The sequence below is a fragment of the Podarcis erhardii genome, assembly GCF_964252035.2.
Source record: "Podarcis erhardii genome assembly, chromosome: 5".
NCBI classification, from domain to species: Eukaryota; Metazoa; Chordata; class Lepidosauria; order Squamata; family Lacertidae; genus Podarcis; species Podarcis erhardii.
Window position 1 is genome coordinate 38,307,744 of NC_138509.1, and position 19,081 is coordinate 38,326,824.

At 41.8% G+C, this 19,081-nt stretch overlaps 1 protein-coding gene and 1 long non-coding RNA gene across 6 annotated transcripts in view; one reads left to right on the forward strand and one right to left on the reverse strand.

Annotated features, from left to right (window-relative positions):
- The window catches only part of BLNK (B cell linker), a 97,658-nt gene that overhangs the window by 2,974 nt on the left and 75,603 nt on the right, over positions 1-19,081 (reverse strand). For all 5 annotated transcript variants that reach the window (XM_081863281.1, XM_081863279.1, XM_081863280.1 and 2 more), the window contains 15 exons: positions 16,087-16,174; positions 15,348-15,443; positions 13,057-13,082; positions 12,454-12,479; positions 11,547-11,651; positions 9,497-9,539; positions 8,923-8,956; positions 8,508-8,580; positions 8,061-8,091; positions 7,605-7,647; positions 6,036-6,114; positions 3,972-4,003; positions 3,689-3,768; positions 2,332-2,415; positions 31-186 (listed from right to left, as the gene is read on the reverse strand). In XM_081863281.1, coding sequence (XP_081719407.1) covers positions 31-186; positions 2,332-2,415; positions 3,689-3,768; positions 3,972-4,003; positions 6,036-6,114; positions 7,605-7,647; positions 8,061-8,091; positions 8,508-8,580; positions 8,923-8,956; positions 9,497-9,539; positions 11,547-11,651; positions 12,454-12,479; positions 13,057-13,082; positions 15,348-15,443; positions 16,087-16,174 — 996 coding nt within the window. The remainder of the gene's footprint in view (positions 1-30; positions 187-2,331; positions 2,416-3,688; positions 3,769-3,971; positions 4,004-6,035; positions 6,115-7,604; positions 7,648-8,060; positions 8,092-8,507; positions 8,581-8,922; positions 8,957-9,496; positions 9,540-11,546; positions 11,652-12,453; positions 12,480-13,056; positions 13,083-15,347; positions 15,444-16,086; positions 16,175-19,081) is intronic.
- LOC309342640 lies at positions 2,424-18,768 on the forward strand. The gene is made up of 2 exons (XR_014156949.1): positions 2,424-3,522; positions 18,202-18,768. It is a non-coding gene; the product is annotated as an uncharacterized lncRNA (long non-coding RNA).

Consider the following 19,081-nt stretch of genomic DNA (forward strand, 5'->3'; position numbering starts at 1 on the left):
TCCAAATAAAACAGAAATGCAATCACCTACCTCTTCGCCACTTTTTTCTCTGCCCAGAGCATACTGTCTTGTTGATTCAATAAATCGGATTGGGATGTTATATACTCTCTTGTTATAAAGCACAACCAGTGTATATGGTTGCTTTGAGTCTTGTCCTGAACTCTTCCTTACTAGGAAAGATCCATCCTAGAAGTCATATATGAAAAAGCAAATACTACTGAGGGTTCATAACACAGAAATTCATTTCCCCCCGTAACCCTTTCTTTCCTAAGATCTTAACAGACTGAAAAATGCTAGCTAATGTGCAGCTCTCCCAAATATTAGCATGGGGGTATTCCAGTTTTCTCATCCCTGTTGGTGTCTACCCAGTTCCCTTGGAAAAAGTCTATTGTTTACCTTCACAATTAACATCAGTGGTGATTAAAAGTCTCTGAGGCAAACTGCATTATTGTATCTGAATTATATATAGCTTATGCTAGTGTTGCATGTGCTAGTGAGGAAATAGCCTTTTTCTACAGAATGTGACAAGATAATTTTGTGTGTGTGTGTGTGTGTGTGTGTGAGAGAGAGAGAGAGAGAGAGAGAGAGAGAGAGAGCGTAGAATTTGTTAAGAATATTGCATTCTGTTCTAGAATGCAGGATTTTATGGTTAGGAAGTTGGTTCCTTTCCCAGACTGGAAAATCAGTTTTTCGTGACAGGTTCTACATAGCATCTAACCATGTACATATGGAATTGCAACTTCGGCTAATACTTCACTGATGAAGTGAAGTCCAGGACAGCACATGCCATAATACATGTGTTCATGCTTAAAGGTTCTACAAGACTCTTTCCTGTAGAACAGAATGGGTCCATCAACTTAAACAGACCCAAATAAGAATGATTAGATCCCTATTCCTTTCATCCCTTGCATGGTCTAATGCAGTGTTTCCCAACCTTGTGCCTCCAGCTGTTTTTGAACTACAACTCCCATCATCCCTGACTAGCAAGACCAGTGGCAAGGGATGATGGGAATTGTAGTCCAAAACAGCTGGAGGCACAAGGTTGGGAAACACTGGTCTAATGTACATTTTTGCCTTTATGGTAAACTTAACATTGCAAGATCAGTAAGGTGGCAATTCTATCCCATTACTCTGTGTCAGCCTGCAGCGAACCCCTCAGCCTTCTTAAGAGACTTGGAACGATTTACCGTATTTTTCGCTCTATAACACGCACCTGACCATAACACGCACATTGTTTTTAGAGGAGGAAAACAAGGGAAAAAACATTCTGAATGAAACAGTGGATGTATCATTTTTGGGCTTCATGCTGTGGCCACAGACATGTGATCTGATGGTGAATTTGGGGTGACCCAATGCAAAGATCCTGAGGATCCATGTGGATCCATGCTTTTTAACCACGTTTTTGCACCATTGCAGCCCCAGGCAACAGTGGGTGCGTGATTTTGGGGGGGCAGGCTGTAGCCATGGACATGCTATGTGATCTGATGGTGAATTTGGGGTGACCCAATGCAAAGATCCTGAGGATCCATGTGGATCTATGCTTTGTAACCACATTTTAAGTGGGGAGCGAAGGAAAAACAAAGAAGGGACATTAGAGGGGTGTGCAGAGAAGCAGCTGGCTAAGAATGCAGGAGAGGGATTTAACGGGTTGGAGGAAAGAAAGGCAAAAGTTTTCCCCCACCCAAGCCAGCCAGCCAGCCATCTCTCTCTCTCTCTCTCTCTCTCTCTCTCTCTCTCTCTCTCTCTTTCCCTCCCTCCCTCCCCCCTCTCTCTCCCTCCCCCCCTCTCCCTCTCCCCCAGCAGCACCGGAGCTTGCCTGGAGGGGAGGGGCTTTCCCTGCTCTTTGTTCCGTTTCAGCAAACACAGCAACGAAACAGAGGAGGGTGGGCAGTAAGACCCTGAGGCAGAATGCAGGAAAGCAGCCGCTTCCTCTTTTCAGTTTTCCCTTCTCCGTGAAGCGCCGTGATTTGATTTTTGCCTGGCGATTTGATTTTTGCCTGATTTTTCGGCTCCAGGGACCACACATTCGCTCTATAACACGCACAGACATTTCCCCTTCCTTTTTAGGAGAAAAAATCTGCGTGTTATAGAGGGAAAAATACGGTAATCTTTGCACAAACTGGCTGAATTGTGCATTGTGAAAGAGGGCTCTGGGATCAGTGTTCCCAAATTAAATTGTATGAAAAGCCTGTAACTAGTATCATTTGTTTCCGTCAGACATACAGTATATATGCCTCTTGATGTTTATTTTGTAAATTTCAAGTTCCGTTCCCCTTCTATGCTTCTAAGGAGTTATTACAAGCTATGAGTGTTTGGAAAATTATTTTTTACCGTGTTTGATTTGTATAATGCATCTTCAGCTGTTTTTCGGTCACTTGAAGCCATAAACCATGCTTTACCATGAACGCTGGCATCCTGTGAAAAGGAGAGGCATTTCCATCTGCACACTCAAAAAAAAAGCACTGATTTGCTGTGTTGCCTTAACAAACCAATGCTAAGATCGGAATACATATTTAAGATCAGAAGCATATATGAATGAAGAGGCAATGTATAAATTTATACATATCTATAAATGAACCAGCATTTGCGTAGCTTTCAGGCTGGGTTTCTTCAGCCACTCTGGGTGGCTTCCAACAAATGAAAACACAATAAAACATCAAACATTAAAAACTTCCCTATGCAGGGCTGCCTTCAGATGTCTTCTAAAAGTCACATAGTTTACGTCCTTGACATCCATTACGTCCTTGACATCCACAGGACGGGCGCCACTACCAAGAAGGCCCTCTGCCTGGTTCCCTGTAACCTCACTTCTCACAGTGAGGGAACCACCAGACATTCACAAGTGTAATATTTTGTTCTCAGAATTATTCATGAAATGACTTTTATTCTATTTTTAAAATGCAGGTTATGAAAAGTTTTTAAATGTAGGTTGAGAATTCATGACAAAAGAGCTTATATCCCTTACTTAATTGTGTGGCTAATAGTTGTTCCCACACACCTTTCTGCTATATTTACTAACAGTTTATTAACCACCTTTCTTTTATCATGGAACACAAGGCAACCTACCTATGTGGTCCTTAGGAAGTTTCCCATCTAGACCCACACTTGCCTAGTTTCTGCTAGGGTGGCCTTACATGCCTTCAGACCACACACCGAGTATGGTAATTGCAACAGATTTAACTCCTCATAAAGGAAATGAATGTTAAACAGGTTATTTGTTTTAAAAGTTTCTTTTTGTCTGTGGTGAACTGGCAGAAGGACCTAACGGAGGACTGGCATTTTATAATAGGAGGAATCTGTTGTACCTCCTCCCTGCATGTCTAGTTTGACAGGTGGGTGAGACTGCCCACCTGTCTTATCACCTGATGTCATGATGACCCATTTTTGCCTAGGTGGACACAGGCACAGCACTTTGCAAGTGCTGACAACCAGTTTATCGTTGGCACTTGCAAACCTCCCTTTCTGTCCAGCTGAGTTTTTACCTGCCCCACACCTGACATAATATATAACATCAGCTGTAAGGTAGGTGAGTGTGACTTGGCTGAAACAGCCTGGTGTGCTAAATGGGAGGCTGCTTAGGCCCGGGGTCTGAAAATTCCCTACGGCTGTATTATATCTTGACCAAACGTTTGTGGAACACACTCCCCAATCTCCCTCTTTTTAAAAATGAATTTAAATAGTGTTGTACCTGTTCTGCTGCAGTAGAACCACCTTGCAGGCTACTACTACGTGGAGCACATGAGGTGCGGTTCACAGGTTCTGGGAGTCCTGGGGAAGATACAAGGCAACCTGTAACATTCCATGTTTAAACAAGAGAGGGCTCTGTTATGTAAAATTGCAGCCCCCTTTGCCTATTGCCTTTGCTGCCACGCCAGTCATAAAGACAGTGTGAGAGGAATCTTCCTTAATCGTGCTGAAGATGCATGAATTGGAAACCCACCCCAACTTAAGTCAAATGAAGGAAGGCTTACTTGGCAGCGTTGCTGGCTTCGGAGGCAGCGGTCTGAAACAAACAGAAATTGAGGAAATGCAGGGTGGTGTTACACGTTGCAACTGAGTTAAGTGAGGGAACTGCATTTGCTCACCATTTCTTTTAACCAGAAAAGGAGAAAGCCGTACAGGGAATAAAGAAAACTACAAAGCAGCAAAAAGGGTGGTATTTACTGTAAAGAGCTTACTGTGGCAGTTTATTTACTTTTTTCAAAGAGGGCCAGATTTGATGAAGTGAAGTGCCTTTTTTTTTGACCTTTTTTAGGATTGAAGTTGTTGAGGTTTTTTTAGGGTTTTACCCCAGGAAATAAACTGCCATGGGGGCTGGATTAAACCGACCAGCAGGCTGGATTAGGCCCCCAAAATGGACTTGGCATGCCTGGCTTAGTCAAACTCACGGTGGCTACCAATGGCCGACAAATTCATGGAGGAGAAAGCTCTCAATGGCTGCTAGTCATGATGGCTGTGTACTGACTCCAGTACCAAAGGCAGTATAATTTTCAACACTGGTCGCTGGGGAACGTAAGTGCAGTGGTGCCCCGCAAGACGAACGCCTCGCAAGACGGAAAACCCGCTAGACGAAAGGGTTATCCGTTTTGGAGGCGCTTCGCAAAACGAATTTCCCTATGGCCTTGCTTCGCAAGACGAAAATGTCTTGCGAGTTCCTGCGGGGTTTTTTCCCTCCCCCCCTTTTCCTAAGCCTTAAGCCGCTTATCAGCTGATCCGCTGATAAGCCGCTTATCAGCGGATCCGCTAAAAGCCACTAAAACGCTAATAGCGCTAATCCGCTAAGCTGTCAATGGGTTGCTTCGCAAGACGAAAAAACCGCTATACGAAGAGCCTCACGGAACGGATTAATTTCATCTTGCGAGGCACCACTGTGGTGAGATTACTGTTGCGCTTGGGTACTGCTTGTGGGCTTCTTACAGAAACCTGGTTGGCACTTCCAGAATGGGATGCTGGAAGTCCAGCAAGGCTCTTCCAACATGCTTTTTCCTTCGGGGAAACTTATACATCCTTTATAGTCCTAAGGAAATGTTCTCCTCTGGTTTATTCCTGGTTTTCTTTGAGAAGAAAGTACTCAAGCCCTTGCAGGATCCCCTGTCTGCTGTTAATAAAGACAGTGGTTGTATCCACAGAACCTAAGGCAGCTCGACTTGCACAATTCTCTCTTCTAACTACAGCCTGTTCTATGCTTTGCTTGTAGAAGAAAAGGATGCAGAGCTGCAGTTGGGAGGAGTTAAGAACAGTTGTTAAGATCCAATCCATTATGTTTTGCTGGTGATGCCCGCCCAACTGCTGGAAATATTTGCCGCAAAGAAAAGAGGGGCATCTTCTAAATTGTCAATAGTTTCCTCAAGTAATAGCACTGAAACTACAACTTGTGCAACGTTGCCAGGAGGTTAAGAAACAGTGTTACAAATTTTGGAGCTTACATGCTGTTCCTCTGGTTAAAACTACTTTTCTTGAATTTTACAGTGGTACCTCAGGTTAAGTACTTAATTTGTTCCGGAGGTCCGTTCTTAACCTGAAACTGTTCTTAACCTGAAGCACCACTTTAGCTAATGGGGCCTCCTGCTGCTGCTGCGCTGCCGGAGCACAATTTCTGTTCTTATCCTGAAGCAAAGTTCTTAACCTGAAGCACTATTTCTGGGTTAGTGGAGTGTGTAACCTGAAGCGTATGTAACCTGAAGCGTATGTAACCTGAGGTACCACTGTATTATGCTTGCACCTTGGGATACTTTTTTGTTTTTTTACTCTTTAATTTTAGGTGCTCCAAAGCTCACTTCCCCCTCTTCTGGGGGGGGAAAGGCAAAGGCAGTGATTGCACTGGGGATCAGGGCCCCAATACAAATACATGGCAGTGTGCTCATCTATGAGGATTTAATGTGCAAATTGTTAAGGAAGACATTTGTACCTAATTCCATCTCTTGCCTAATAATCAGTTGTACCCACTTTGGATTCTCTATCTTTTTAGACTTTGAAACCAGCAGATCATAACTCAGTAGCAAAAACGAAAAAGTTAAAGCAAATTATGTGCTTACTTTTGGATGCTGGGTGGGATGGGTGGAAGAGGGATATCATGATTGGAAACGCGCCGGCGTTCAGCTGGTATAGGTTTATCTACATTTGGAAAAAGAGAAGTCTGATTAGGGAAAGGATGCAAATGGGTCTCGGTTGCCCTTGGTGACATACTGCGTAGCTCAGCTTGCATGAGCGGCAAGGACACTACCTTGTGATTTGACCTTCCACTTTCTGCTGTGCTGTAGCTGCAACTACCGAAGGTCAAGGCACAACAGCTTTTAGTCCTTCATCTGCTCTCTGCTGAGAATCTGGTTTTGCTCTCTTCATCTGAATTGTGCCTTATATTACACATCATTCATTTTCTGGCTATAAAGTGATATAAGGTACAATCCTGAAGAGGAGAGCAAAACGGGCTTCTCAGGATTCCAGTCCTCAGTTCTACAACCAGAGTGGCATTATACGTACAGGTGGAAGGGAAACTGGATGCCACTTGCTCAACACCATGCAACGAAGCGAGACTTTTTACCAATTCCATTGCACCTTGTTGAAATGAGCAGAATGAGATGGGTGCACAGTGCACGGTGCCAGAGCTGACTTCAGACTTTGGGGGTGGTCTTCTCTCTTGAGAATCCGCATGGTTCACATGCACTTGATAAATTTGCAAAGCAAAAGTGAATAGCCAGGCTCTCTTTCACAGGTTTTACTAGTCTAGATTTCGTGACCTGGAGTATGTAGACTACTTAGTTCAGCACTTTTTGCAAGATGCCCAGCAAGTAGGAGATGGTCCATCAGCAGATCACTGACTGGTGAACCCCCAATAGACCACTGACCAATCTACTTGCACCCCCTCCCACCCTATAGCACAAATCCAGTCAATACATACTAAACACTTTAAGAGAAGATGACATTGCTGGTTGGTACATCTAGTAATTGGATGTGCTAATTCTACTTTGCAAAAGCTCTCTTGGAATAGAGGGAAATGCCTTCTAGTAGTCAGGCTGTTGTTCCATCTAGCCCAATATGTTCTACCCTAGCTGGAAGCAGTTCTCCATTGACTTGGGAAGAGGTCTTCCCCATCTTCTGTTATTTGGTCTTTTCACTGGAGACACTATGGAGGTGTGTGCTATGCCATTGAGCTACTGTCTACCCCCATCTGAATTTTCGTAGAAGAAACAAAACAAATTCCTTCCAGAAACAAAACAAATTCCTTCCAGTAGCACCTTAAAGACCAACTAAGTCAGTTCTTGGTATGAGCTTTCGTGTGCATGCACACTTCTTCAGATTCTTCAGGTATCTGAAGAAGTGTGCATGCACACGAAAGCTCATACCAAGAACTGACTTAGTTGGTCTTTAAGGTGCTACTGGAAGGAATTTGTTTTGTTTTGACTACTGGAAGGAATTTGTTTTGTTTTGACTATGGCAGACCAACACGGCTACCTATCTGTAACTGTTTCGTAGAAGAGTTAGACAAAATCAATCTTGCCTTGAGTGGGATTCAATAGTGTATGTGGCCGTGCAGCACTACAGAGTTTTATGCATTATTAATAAGAAAATGGTAGACAAATGTTTGAACAGTAGAAGTAGTTTACCTTCAATAACAGTTAGGTGATCTCTGTCAGGGAGGCTTGGTTTCTACGGGGACACAGGAAGTAAATTGGGTTAAGATTGTGTGGTAAAATGCTCTTTGACCAGTGATCTGACTGAGATCCCTGCTCCCTTCTAGGCTTGTGGTAGAGGATATCCTTTGCTAGGCATTGAAGTACTTTGTAAGAAGAGAAGCACCAAATATCTGCCACAGCAATTAGCTGTAATAAATTTCTGCTCCATTCAGTAGCACACTGAGGATTTGGTTGTCAGCAGAAGCAAAATTCACTGTACAAATAGCCTCTTTACCATTTAGCGCCGAGAAATTGGAACAACATGGCTGATTTAGGATAATGGTTGTGTTAAGCACTGTTTAGTATTATGGAATGATGGAAAGTTTTGTTGTATTCTCATTTATTTTTCAGTGTGTAATAATATTTTAAAAATCAAAATCAACTTACTGATGGCAGTGCTGGATTTGGTAATTTTTTCCTGCAGGGGAAAAAAAAGAGTTATTGCATGTGATTCATAAGCTCGGAGGCAAAAGTGTCACAAGATGAGTGAAAAGCATTTTGGTTTACACAAGGGGAATCCACCCCCCTTCCTCCTCCTCCAGCCCCACCTGCCACACCAAGTGCCATGCCTGAGAGATCCTTAGACCGTCCAAGAGCCTTTACAGAGGACTGTAGTGGGAACAGGGAGACAGGAAAGCCCTCTTTGAAGTCGGGAATCCAGTCCATGGAAACCCAACTTTTATGTTGCTCGGCTTAATGGTGATGAGCATTTTAAAAAGAATCCAGTGGGGTCCTTTATATAATGGGTTTAATGCATAGGACAGCCTCTACTGCCTCCAATACATGCTGAGAGTACATGGAACAGTTCTAAAGTAACATCTTTTTATAACTTACGGAATCCGTGGAAATGGAAATGGGACTGTAGCAGAAGGAGCCTTGAATTCTGGAGCACTGTTGCTGCTGAGATCTGAAAATCCAGACACAAAGTTTAGTGCCCTTTCTTTTTTGGGGGGAGACTACACTTCCAACATCTCTAGCCAGCGTAGCCAATACTGAGCAATGATAGGTGTAGAAGTACAAAACATCTGGAGGGCTCCAGGTTGAAATACATATGCCACAGAAATATATGCATTAGATACACAGAGAATATTAACAGTGCAGATGTATGAATGTAGCCCCAGTCTCTTAGGATTTCAGTCTAAGTGGAATGAAGGGGGAGGTATGAAATTTGGTGCTAGAGTGGCTTTCAATGCCCTCCAGTCATAGTACAAAAGGCCCCTCAATTGTGTCCAGGGCAGAATATACTTACTGTCATCATCTTGTATTCCGAGGCTATCAGGTTCCTGAAATCAAAATAACAGTTGCCAGATTTTGGTACTAAATTTTTGATAAGTATTTCATACTAAAAATTCTTCTCTGGGCCTCTGAAACAAACTTAGCATCAGTGATGAAGGCTCAAAATGTGTTGGCCACATAAATAACAACATTACTTAATAAGAAAAGCCAGATTATGAAGCCACAGAAAACTGAAGGAACAATCAGAGAAGGATTCTGAGCCAACAAATATCTTAATCAGAGGAGATGTGTTCTCCTAAATTATTTAGACAAAACTGGAAGAAAAAGAAATGCCATTTTCCAATCCTTCGGTGAAGATCTTTGTTAGTTCAAAGCACAACATAAAAAGAAGCTTTCTAGCTAAGAAGAAAGATGTATCTAGTTCATCAGTCTATTATCCACAGTGGCCAATTAGATGCCAATGGGAAGCCTACAAGCAGGACATGAGAACTTGTTTCTCCACAACAACCAGAAGGCAATTGGTTTTCTGTCCCTCAAGCAACAGCAAGTAATTGTCTTTCAAACTAGGTGGGTGGTTAACAACTTACAATTTTTGGTGGTGGCCGGTTCCTAGGAAGTGGCAAAACATTTCTGGAAAGCATATAAAATGTTTCAATCAAACTTTTTTGCTCTTAATTGTAATAGTAATTATCTGCTTTGCTATAATTTCAGTTTCACCTGAAACTTTTGTTGTAGCGAGCACCCTGATTAGGATGAACTGTGCATATATATAGAGAGAGACTAGTGGACTTCCTGTAAAGCAGAGATGTCTGACATTCAGTGCTGTTATGTCAGCACTAAGCAACTTTCAACCATTTGGATAAAACTCACCAAAAACCAACAGGCTACTATTTTTAAGTGCTCATACACCAACACTGGATATCAATGAAGACATTAAATAATTTTTTTATTCTCAGCTGGAAGCCATCCTATCAGAGATGCCTAAGGAGAAAATTATCCTTCTGGGTGATTTTAATGCAAGAGTTGAGTGAGATTTTGATCTGTGGCTTGGGACTATTGGAAAGGGAAGGAACTGGCAACAGCAACCAGAACGGAATCTTACTTTTGACTATATGTGCAGTGCACAACCTTGTTATTTACCAACACACTCTTTCAACAACAACAACAACAAAATTTAAAACATCATGGAGCCCCCTCAGTTGAACCACTGGCACCTCTTAGACTATGTAATTGTCTGAGCTGAAGATCGCTGTGATGTTCTCCTATGATGAGTGCTGACAACTGCTGGACAGATCACTGATTAATACATTCCACGATGGCTATCAAGATTATACCTCAACACAGGCTTCAAGGAAGGAAACCAAGGCACAAAATGAACACTCAAGCCCTTCAAGACCCTATTAAGCGAGATTGCTTCCAAACAACCCTTAAGGACCATCAGCTTTCAGAGTTCCCTGATAACTCCATTATTGCAGCCTGTGAACAAACTATTGGACACCAAACCAAGAAACACCAGAACTGGTTTGAGGAGAATGGTAGTGAGATTGAACACATTATTGACAAGAAAAGAAAGGCCTTTCAGATCTGCCAAAGAGATAGAACTGCGCCACTAAGAAAAAAACCTATGCCAATGCTAAGGCTGAAGTTCAAAGAAGAACCAGAGAACCAAAGAACACTTAGTGGATAAAAAAAAGCTCAAGAAGTCCAGCACTTAGCCAACACTCATGATGCAGAGTGTTTCTTTAAAGCTACAAAGGCCATCTATGGACCAATAAATCATTGCATATTCCCCCTATGCATATGCCACACTTCTAAAAGATAAAGAAGCTATTGCACTGCGCTGGAAAGAACATTACGAGCATCTCCTTAACCGCAACTCCCCCCATAGCTGCTGAGGTCCTCTTACGAATTCCACAAAACAAATTAGAGATGAGCTTGCAGTATCTCCAAATCTGGGAGAGTTGTGTACAGCTATTAACCAAATGAAAAACAACAAAACCACCATACCTGCCAAATTCTTCAAAGTGGGTGGAACTGAACTTGTACAACAATTTCACAAGCTCATAAAAAAATCTGGGAGAGTGAGGAGATCCCAGTAGACTTTAGGGATGCCAAAATTATCAACCGTTTTAAAAAGGGTGATAGAGCAGACTGCAGAAACTATTGAGGCATCTCTTTATTAGCTGCAGCTGGCAAAATTCTTGCAAGGATCTTAGCAAACCATCTCCTAACTATATCCGAGGCTACCCTTCCTGAATCCCAAAATGGTTTTCGACCTTCTAGGGGGACAGTGGACACGATTATCACTGCTCAACAGCTTCAAGAAAAATGCAGAGAGCAAAACCAACCCTAGTTCCCAACTCTGGGAATTGTAGATCTGAGAGGGGAATAAGGGTTTCCTATCAACTCCTATCAGCACCCTTAACAAACAAGACTTCCCAGGATTCTTTGCGGGGAGCCTTGACTGTTTAAAATGGTATGATCCTCCCTTAAATGCATAGTGCATATGGAGCCTGAGCTGGCATTTGAAACAGAACATGCATGGCCCACAATGCCAAACTGAATGCTCAGTGTGAACCCCTTTTCGTGTAACATACTTGTAGATTGTTACAGATATTATAATTATTTATAATTAACCTGGGCACGTCAGGTTTAAAGGGCTCTTTAGCTGCATTGTGTTCAAGTGGGTGTCCTCTGGGTTCAGGTCTCTGTCCAGGTTTCGGAGGAAGTTGTTTGGAATTCCTTAGGGATAAAAATATTAAAAGTCTAGGTTTCATATTAAAAGTTTACATTTACATAAATGTGAACTAGCCCACAAGTTTTGCCCAGCTGTTGTGAATTTGGATTAATGAGCAGTTTTCTTGCCCAGATACTCTCATAATTGGAAGGCAAGACAGATGCTGGAAGAAGTTTACAGGACGTATTTCTTGAAAAAGATGGTGCTGGGCATATTTTTCCTATTAAGATAACCATAAATATGCATCAATCTTCTAATAAATTCCTAGGTCTCAGTTGTAGCATTAGAGACTATATGGTTTCAGTTTGCAAATAAGGCACACCAGTCAGATGACTATAGCCATAATCCTAAAGGTGTTAGTTGTTTTTTATTATTATTATTATTATTATTATTATTATTATTATTATTAATTTACTTATTACATTTGTATACTGCCCTTCATCCATAGATCACAGGGTGGTTCACAACATAAAAATACAATATAAAAAATACAATATATAACATAAAATAAGAAAAAGACCAACCAACCAAGGATGCCCCCTCCCACAACACATTTAAAAGGGCATTGGACGTTAATTAGGCCAAAGCCTGGTTGAAGAGAAACATTTTTGCCTGGTGCCTAAAGCCAAACCTCCCTCTCATTTGATCGCCCCCCTACCTTATTTCCACTTAAGTTGAGTTGAATTCTAGTCCATTCATAAACCATTGATCTAAATGTGCCTTAAGTATCTCTAGGAGGACATACACTTGTGCAGGGAATCACATAATAATTTTTTAATACAGAATTTCACACAGGTTTCACATTACCTGGGCAATGGAGGCAGTGCTTTTTCCTGTAGGGAGAGAATGAATTGTTTATTATTAATAATATTATTATTTAATCATTTTTACCCAAAGTGATTTCCAACACAGTATAAACACTAAAACCAATTACAAAATTGAACAAGCCAATAAAACCTAAAACACATCCATACAAATAAAAGACAGGTTGTACAGAACCTGCCCCATAAGAGGACAGAGCCGAGACATAAGCTGTATTGGATGGAGTTGCTCTTAGAAGAAGGACTATGAACAGAACATTCCTGGCAATGAGGAGAAAGAAGTGATGCAAATGGAAAGGGACTTGGAAGTCCCCCGTCACAATATTATAGATACAAGGAAACTTCCATGTCTAGTATGGTCAGAATGTATTCCATTTGATATTTCAAATGTGTGAAATACTGTTCTGAACATGCACACGGTTTCATCTGAGCACAAAATGGACCATATGCCATTTCCCACTCTGGGCATAAAACATTTCTTCTCTCCAATAAAAAACAGGATCCCTCTGCACAGGTGAGATTTTTTGCAGATGGAGTTTTTAGCACTCAAGCAGCGTTTGGTTTTCAAGTTATGTATACAAGGTCTTACCTCTTCCTCAGGAATTTCATAGACATCTGGAAAAAGAAGGATGTTCCGCAGTTAGAAACAAAACTCAAAACAGCCATGCACAAATATAGATACAGGAATGACTATATATAGAGAGAGTTCTATTTTTTTTTTAATGATAACCAGTTTTGGCAGGACATTTGATACTTGTAGATCATGATAAAATGTTTCTGAAATGTGAAAAGCCACTGATATTTTGAAACAGAATAAAACAAAAAATATTAGCAATATTAAGCATCATTGGCTCCAGTCCTACGATAAGTAAAAAGAAAGACGTTCACAGGAAGAAACCTCTAAGGACAGTCAGGAACCTCACTGACAATACTGGGCAAAAAGGGTTGTTAGGGGCGGGAAAGCTTTATTCCAAAATTCACTACAGTGCCTGAACAAAAGTTGGGTTACAGGTCTCAAAGCCTGGAGGCATGGCAAAGCTCGAGAGTTCATGGCTAGGTAGAAGTTAGGTTCTGAAACACACCCTGGGCTCTCCTTTTGAAGAGTGTGATGGACACCTTCATTTATGCAGTTGATGTCAGTGGATAGTCTGTGCTATGCCATGCCCCCTTAGCCGCCAATTTTGGACTGGTGCCCATGGCAGTTTCTCAAAATTCCAAGGGTGCCCACTGCCCCAGAAGGTTGGTGATCCCTGGACTGGACAAACCCTGTGGAACATAAGGCTATCACTGAGTACTCGCCATTGTGGCTATGTGCTACTTCCAGGTTTGGAGGTCTGAATGCAAACAGCAGGAGAGAGCTATTATCCTCAGGTGCTGCCAGAGGGCTTCTTGAAGGCACTGTGATGTCCCAAGGTTTGGGCCTGGTCAAACATGCAAGCACTCCTGAGAGCAGGTTGAGGGAGTGAAGTTTGTTTGCACTGGTGCAACTCTGTGCTTCCCCTTGGGAGAGTGGCTCTTCGCTGGCTGGGAGTAGCAACAGAGTCACATAAGCTGGCTAAGACATTACACTTGGGAGTATCAGATGGCCCTAAGGCAGGCTGTATTCTTGACAACCAACGCGGCCCCTTCCCCAGGTCTATGTCAGCACCTCCCAATCTGCTGGGACCCTCTGCAGGCTCAGAGTCTTCCAGTTCCCATATCTCTTCCCACCCCTCCTCACCATCGGACCGACTCCAGTCAAGGTGTTTCCATGGGGCTCATAACAGGAACTGCTCTTCCTGAACAGTCCCGCCCCCCCATGTGTCCACCCCATATTACTGAAGAAGGTCCCCTGACATCTCAGAAAAGCTTTTAAGCCAGTGATGGCCAAACTTGGCCCTCCAGCTGTTTTCGGACTACAACTCCCATCATCCCTAGCTAACAGGACCAGTGGTCAGGGATGATGGGAATTGTAGTCCCCAAACAGCTGGAGGGCCAGGTTTGGCCATCACTGTTTTAAGGGGATATAGGCTGAGGGGAGGGAATGGAAAATTTTCCTTCTGTTAAGTTTTCTGCTCACTTAGGATCCTTGCAAAAAATTCTTAAGCATGTTACTAACATACTTCATTTTATCAAAGCTCTATTTTTTTCTGACTTGAATACAGACTAAATTATGTGAATTCAGGCCTCACTGAAATCAATGCAAGAGGACAAATGAGTTAAATCCCATCGATTTCAGCAGGAACAAAGTCAAACTTTTGTCTTGCAATGTTGTACTGTCTGTTATGGCTAAGTGTATGTTCACTTATTAGAAGGAATTGGTTGGAAAAATTATTCAAATCCAGCTTTCCTAACTATGTGTTAAATAATAATGTCATTGATGCAAAGGATGAAAGTAGGGATAGTCATAGCTTTAATAAATTCCACTAGGGGGTGCTGTTTTATTTGAAAGCAAAGTTATTGCTACCATCCAAAGAAACCGAAAGGAGTACTATGAATGAACTTTCTGACGTTCCAAACAATGTGCGTAGAAAAAACTCCCTTCTCTGGTGTGGCTTGTTTACACTGTACAGCATTAATGAAGCCTGCTAGTCTTATCAGACAAAACAGTGAGCTATTTCCTCTAGTTGGCAATATAGTAGATCCAGGATGACTTATGATGCAAAATCAGCCCCGAGGTTGCTGCAAATTCAAGGAGCACTGCCAATGGTTAGGGATGATTGCAGGTCAGGGATAATATCTGGAGGGACACAGTTTCCCAACACCCTTTAAATATATATATATGTACAAACCTAGATCTTGCTTTTATGATGGCTTTTTAAAAGGACTGCAAAATGTAACCACAACTTCAAAACATATACAATGGTGTTTATAATTATACTAATACACATTCTTTCATACCTAATGTTGAAGGCGATGCAGGAACAGGAGGCAATGCTGGCGAACTGGGAGGATCGAGTTTTTGCATGGGCTTGATCAATCTGTTCACCACTGGGGCTTAAAATGATGAAAGAAACATAGGCATGTCACACTAATGAAAACCAAAGTCACATGTATCGGGGGATAGTGTTTTTGGCTAAATTGGTTTCCTTAAAATTGTTTGAAACTGAATTTTTCTCTTTTATGCTGCAAGCAATATACCAGCCCTGCCCCCCTTTTAGAAGTATACTTAAATATGCATTATAGCTCCTTTTCTAAAAAGGAAGTGGTCCATTCAAACGTGGAGAGACATGGTTCAGCAAGCCTACAGCAGAAATCTAGTGGTATGTGCAGAACCCCAAGAAAAAGAAAGAAAGGAATATATTAAAATCAGCAGCCAAGAATCTAGCCCTCATCGTTATATGGAAAGTTTAAAAATGTGCATAAAATATCACCTCTCAAATTCAAAATGTGGCTTTTGCTTGCCCTCATTTCCTGCATTTTTCCCTTCACCTTTGTAGTCCTTTGGAAGGTGAAGGGAAGAGACTGGATCTTATCAAAAGGAATGGCCCTGCTAGCTAAATTTGCACGCCCAATTCTGAGAATTTTCTTCCTGTCTGTTGGACAGAAATGGAGTCCTACACGTTTCAGATCCAATACCTTTCCCACTTGGTTGGCTTCATGAAGTTGTTTGTAAAAAAACAACAACCCAGATGCTTACGTTTTTTAGGCGGCGGAGTGCTCTCTTCTGTGGGTTGAATATAATTATCTTCTTCATCGTCATTTTCTAGAGGTACAACGTAATCTGCCTGAAGGAAAATGCAGAGATGAATTAATATAGGGTATGTATAAAATAGCACATGACCCAGCCAGAGACTATTGTACGTTCCCCTGCGGTTTCAATGCAGAGCTCTCAGCACACGATTAGATTTCTCCTGTGAAATAAATGGGATGTAGAAAGTGCCACTGTTATCTTTTCTGTCCCGGCAAAGCCATTAATAGCCAGTCTCCTAGGGTGGAAAACCCCCTTCCGATCATTTTAACATTCATCTCTGCTGGTTGATGGTGGTCGGTACGTTTTTGTTCTCTTTTCATGTTATAAAGTTGCATTGCTATGGCTGTTGTTTGTTTCATTATTTTATGCCGGGTTTGGATTCAGTGTTGTGTTTTAGCCTTGTTTTACACATGGAAGATGTAGTATGTCACCTAGATAAATTGTCTTTATGAGACGATGAAAACACACACACAAAGGTCTAAGCTTGGGAAACCTCTCCCATAAATACCCCCAGCTCCAGTGAACCAAGATTAATTGAGTGTTTAGGGTTTTATGTCATGTATGTGCTGAAGCTGTCTTGCACTAGAAGCATGGGTTTTTCTGTGGGAGCACCTGAATAATGGAAGAAAGAGGTCTGCTTGCTTGGCATCCATCACCAGGATTTTAAGTACAGTGGAACCTCTACCTGAGACCATAATCCGTTCCGGATGTCCGACCGGAGTTCAAAATGGGTCACTGGGAGAGGCGCCATTGTGGGCAGGCGGCAATTTCCCATTTCTGTGCATGTGCGAATGGCGGCAAACCCGACGGTTACTTCTGGGTTTGCCACAGACGTTGGGCGAAATGGATGCAAACGGAGGCAGACGTAAGAAGAGGTTTGACTGTAGTTTATAAAAACTGGCCCTTTTGAGACCTTTGAGTTGTATCCGACTCAAGAATGAATGAATTGACATGAATGGAATTAATTAAGCAACGACAAGCTTCAGTCCACTGATTTCAATGAGTTCACTCTGAGCATGACATCAGGTGCAATACTAGCCCCCCTTATGCTGGGCCATTCTGAAGTTGGGGAGGGACCGAGCTGCAGTGGGGTCCATTGCATCATGGCTGCCATACTGCTCCATACAGACCTATGGGTGATTTCAACTGTTTTAGATAGTTGGTTTAGTTAAGATTTTGGTACTACTTTACTTGTACTTTTACAATGCTTGGCTTAATGTTTTTAACTATATGTTGTAAGATGCTGTGAGGGATTTTGAGACAGCAGGCTGGCTATGGATCCAACAACAAATAAATAGCAGTTGAGCTAACAGCTATGATTTAATTATCCTCTACAGCAAATTTGGGGAACATCTGGCCCTCCAGATGTTGCTGAACTGCAACTCCCATAATCTCTAGCCACTGGGCCATACTTGCTGGGACTGATGGGAGTTAATAGTTCAGCTGCACTGGAGGGCTAAAGGTTTGCCATGTCTGCTCTGTACAAGTAGGTGACTTCTCCTTGTTGGTTTCCACAAGGATTCTTTTTGCAATTGTTAATCAAATTGAGACCATTGAGCAACATGGTCAGATTAAGGGATGGAAGCTTCTTTTGGGACCCAAGTCAGAAAATCTCACATGTCTATCCCTCCCCTCTTGGTAGCAAAAATACAACAATAATAATCATAATGACATTCAAAGTTAACAATTTGCTACCTTTTCATTTAGGGAACCCATTCTTAAATTTTCAACCGAACAGAATCCTTGTATTGATTTTTTTTTGGAAAACAATGTACTAAACTGAAATTAAAACTTGTTGCACCTGCTTTATTACTTGTACGAACCAGGTTCTCCTTTTTGTTTTGCATTCTGCAAAATGTATTTACAGCAGTAACACAGTTGTATTTACAGTTTAATTGTTTTGGGGCTTGGGGTGGGTTTTTATTTTGCCAACTGCCCTGGGAATATGACCAAAGAGCAGCATAAAAACATGATAAATTCATAAAAAAATAAACTTGGTGCATCAACCGTGTATGAATTGTATTTGATATATGAATAGCTTTATTCCTTCTTGTTCTGTAGCATTTCTTCCTGGATTGGTATATGAATGTATATGAAAGCCTTAAGACAAAGAAATAACCAAAGAAGAAGAAAGGATGGGAGAATGATGCTCCGTAATGTATGCGGGACCAAGGCTGTTTGTTATAAGGACAGAATGTAATACTGGGAATGGATTATGTCTGACTGCGACTGCATGTGAATAATTTGGGGGTGACTCAATGCCCATTAGTCAAAGCTCCATGGGGCCTCTTGTGCACACACAAAGACCTCCACATGTGCAGGAGCAGCTAGTTTTCTTCAACGGCAGAGAATGCTCCACACATACATCATTCCCATTTAATATGGGCACATCCTCTGAATACTGAAAGGAGCAGAACATCCCTTGATCTTCCAGAACTGCACAGGGAACATCCAAGCTCCTACATGAGGATTGGAGTGACAGGTCTGGGTTGAGAACCCGTTCTGAGCCTTTCTCTTCTAGAGGTTTTAGTACAACTATGGGAGTATGACAAGTGATGTGAGCACTGGGGGAGCAATGCAATGAATGCTTCAAACAATAAATGAACACACTGCCATTCTGTTAAATGAGACCATTCGCACGTCTCCACTTTGAGCATGTGAGGGTTTGTAAGACCTCAGATGGTACAATCACTTTAACACTGTTCCCAGTCCCAGGGATTTAAGATTTGTATGATGATGAAGAAAATATAATAATAATAATAATAATAATAATAATAATAATAATAATAATGGATTAATAACTACTATTATTTCCTTTTATTTTATTATTTTAGGAACAACAGCAAGTGAGAGATTCTAATATTTGACTTCTGCCCCTAGTTGTGTGCCTATTCCCTATGCCTTGATTATCTTGATCTCCATACTGTTCCTCCTGCTTTTA